This window comes from Sinocyclocheilus anshuiensis, unplaced genomic scaffold, assembly GCF_001515605.1.
Source record: "Sinocyclocheilus anshuiensis isolate Anshui unplaced genomic scaffold, SAMN03320099.WGS_v1.1 scaffold787, whole genome shotgun sequence".
Classification (NCBI taxonomy): domain Eukaryota; kingdom Metazoa; phylum Chordata; class Actinopteri; order Cypriniformes; family Cyprinidae; genus Sinocyclocheilus; species Sinocyclocheilus anshuiensis.
In genome coordinates, this window is record NW_015548230.1 from 584,705 (window position 1) to 587,818 (window position 3,114).

At 33.8% G+C, this 3,114-nt stretch overlaps 1 protein-coding gene across 1 annotated transcript in view; it reads left to right on the top strand.

The window, feature by feature from the left end:
* Window positions 1–3,114, top strand: part of LOC107654571 (uncharacterized protein C16orf96-like) — a 26,998-nt gene that overhangs the window by 19,674 nt on the left and 4,210 nt on the right. Inside the window, exons 12-13 of the mRNA XM_016441705.1 lie at window positions 1,533–1,698; window positions 1,773–1,884. Coding sequence (XP_016297191.1) covers window positions 1,533–1,698; window positions 1,773–1,884 — 278 coding nt within the window. The remainder of the gene's footprint in view (window positions 1–1,532; window positions 1,699–1,772; window positions 1,885–3,114) is intronic.

The window sequence follows — 3,114 nt, forward strand, 5'->3', positions numbered from 1 at the left end:
CAATGGAAAGCTTATTTATTCAGCTTTCATATGATGTATAAATCTCAATTTCGAAAAATTGACCCTTATGACTGGTTTTGTGCTCCAGGGTCACATATAACAAAATATCAAAACAAGTTGAATTTATTTTAAAGGAAAAAATCACACAAGCACACTTTCCTAGAAAAACATTTCACAGAAAGTATTCAAGTATTAGAAGTATTCACGTGTACTCTTAGTATACTTCTTTTAAAGTGTGTATACTTTCAGTCTACTTTTTATGTATGTATCAGAAATGTACTTACAATTATGCTTAAGTATAGTTGGCTTATACTGACTGCTGGACTATTCATGTTCTTAATCTTTTGATCAAGATATACTTAAGAAAAGCATATTTAAGTATTCTTTACATGTTCAAGTTTATAGTATTGTAGTTTATAGTAACAAGTCAGTTTTAGCATGGAGCATCTTAGAGTAAATAGTAAGTAATTACCAAAATAAATCATTTTGAATCTCAACCCAAAATATCAAGTCAAATAGCAGAAAGAGTAAGTGAATTTATTTAATACATAAATCTTTGCCATAAATCCACTGTTAGTGTGCATAGGAGTTGAAGTACTTAATGTACATTTTAAAGGTTTGTTTAAAGTATAAAAATTATTACCTAAATAGAAACCTAGTAGTATACTTAAATTGCAAAACTAATACAATTGGTAAACTAAAAGTATGATGTTAAAAACTTACAAGTATACTTTCAGTACACAAATAAACTATTAAAAACTGGTATTTTACTGAGAGCATACTTTAAAATGTACTTTCATAAATTAAAAAGTGGGCTAGAAGCAGCTAGTTCACTTGTAGTATAGTTGTAATACAAAAGAAAAAATTGTAAGTATACTAGATGTGTACTCAAAGTTTACTTTTTATACACGTAAAATTAGCTTTATAAACTAAAAAGTGGGACAATTTTATCCCAAAAGTATCGAATTAGTACACTTACAAATATACTACTAGCACATTGATATTAGTATGCTTACTACATAGCATACTTGGAAAATATCAACTGAAGTTGAAGTATACTTCTTTTTATCAGGAATTTCTTTTCTAGTTATTGAATGAAATGACATTCAGGTGTCCCCCTTTTTGTTTTTAATCCCAGCGTAAAATAAAATTGAAATTAAGCCATGAAATACTGGTCACATGACCAGTGGTGATTACTGATGAAGTACAAATAAGTTGGTCAATGAGACACGGATATTTAGCACTCATATTTTTTATATTAGTTTAAAACTCCGGTACATGTACTAAAAATAATTGGCTTCTATGGTTCCATGAAGAATCTTTAACATTCATGGAATCTTTCAAATGCACTAAAGGTTCTTTATAGTGGATAAAGGTTCTTCGGATTATTAAAATGTTGTTCACTCTAAGAAAAAATGGTTCTTTTAAGAACTGTTCACTGGAAGGTTCTTTGGAGAACCACAGGTTCACTGCAAAAAAATTTTGGAATCTTTTTAAGAGTGTTGAAAGATGTTTTCTGGCCTATTATGCAGCGAGAGGATCCCAGAAATGGCTGATTACAGTTACCTGGCCCGTAGCTGTGGGGGCAGCCACACCCTCACCTACCCCAGCCGCCGCTACACCCGCCTTCAGCACATCACCCACCTGATCCAGAACGAAGAGGACAGTCGGCCCATGTCGTCTGGACCACCCGCACAGGTCAGGCCCAGAATCCTTTGAAAACGTCACTGTGAACTGTGAGTATGTATGAACCGTGAGCTGTGTTTCTTCAGGCAGCGGAGGTGGACATCTTAGGTTTGGATGGACAGGTCTACAAGGGCCGAATGAGCAGCAAAACAGTGAGGCTCTCCGAGACCAGATTTCCCACCATCTCTCCTCGAGAAGGTAAGATCTCATGTCACAATCTGAGCAGCATCAAGCCTCCACATACAGTAATAGCCATTATTGGCACATTATTCGCTTTTAACGACCCTACAAGGTTGATTAAACCATTATAATATGAGGAGTATGTTACATATTGGGAAGAAGAAAACACACAGCTACAGCTTATCATGAAATATGGGTTTTGTTTAACTATGCAAAAAAAAACAACAAATAACTCGCAGGAAATAAAGCATACACTGACTACAGTATAATCAGTTATTATTTCATTGGTTCACCATTGTTTTTGATTCTACACTCGGTAGGCTTTGTGCATGTGTCATGCATAATTTCTTGCAAAGCTTCCTTAAATTCCTCCCAAAGCTGAGATTCATTCATCAGCTACAAATTTCCCAATGGTTTTCAATGGTATTAAGTAACGCTCTCACTGCACGCCTTCACTTTGTATGTGGAGTGTTTGGGATTATGTTAGAAATGACACATTCAATATAGCTAACCTGCCATAGTGATTGATTAAAATATAGGCTGGGAATAATAAGAGCAAGTTTTGTATGTTAGCTTTGGCAAAAAAAAAAGTCTGCACAATTCAGCATGTTTCATTGCACAATAATCACAATTGAAATCACAAAAACGGGAAAAAGGGTCTGTTTTCCTAGGTCAGACATCAATTTTGGCCATTATTGTATCCTGTATGACACGGTATCCATTCCCATCACTTCTAAACATTTATAAAGCCTCCATTTACTGTCATTATTTACTAACCCTCATAATGTTCCAAACCTGCATACTGCTATTTTTTATTGACCATGTATGTCAATTTCCAAAAATGACAACAAAACTATAAAAACACATGGTTATACAATTATAAATGTAGTCCATGTGACTTCTGTGCAATATTTGAAGCATTCTGAAATGATATGAAGAGGCGTTCCTCTCCACTGTAGCTCTCAAATCTCAATTTGTGAATATGCTAATACTTTAGAAGATTTGGAATAAAGCGCATGAGACATATAGACATCTTTCCCACCTCAGTGCCCATTTACCTTCACTGATTTCTCATTAACATTATTATATTTTGAGTTTCAACACTGAGAAATAAAAATATCATGAATTTTAATATAAAACTTGTTATGGACGTCTATGGATCCCCTATAAGCGGACATGGAAGAAATATGAGATGGATGGAAAAATTGTATTTCAATGCCTTTTTTTTTTTTTTTTTTTTTCTTTAAA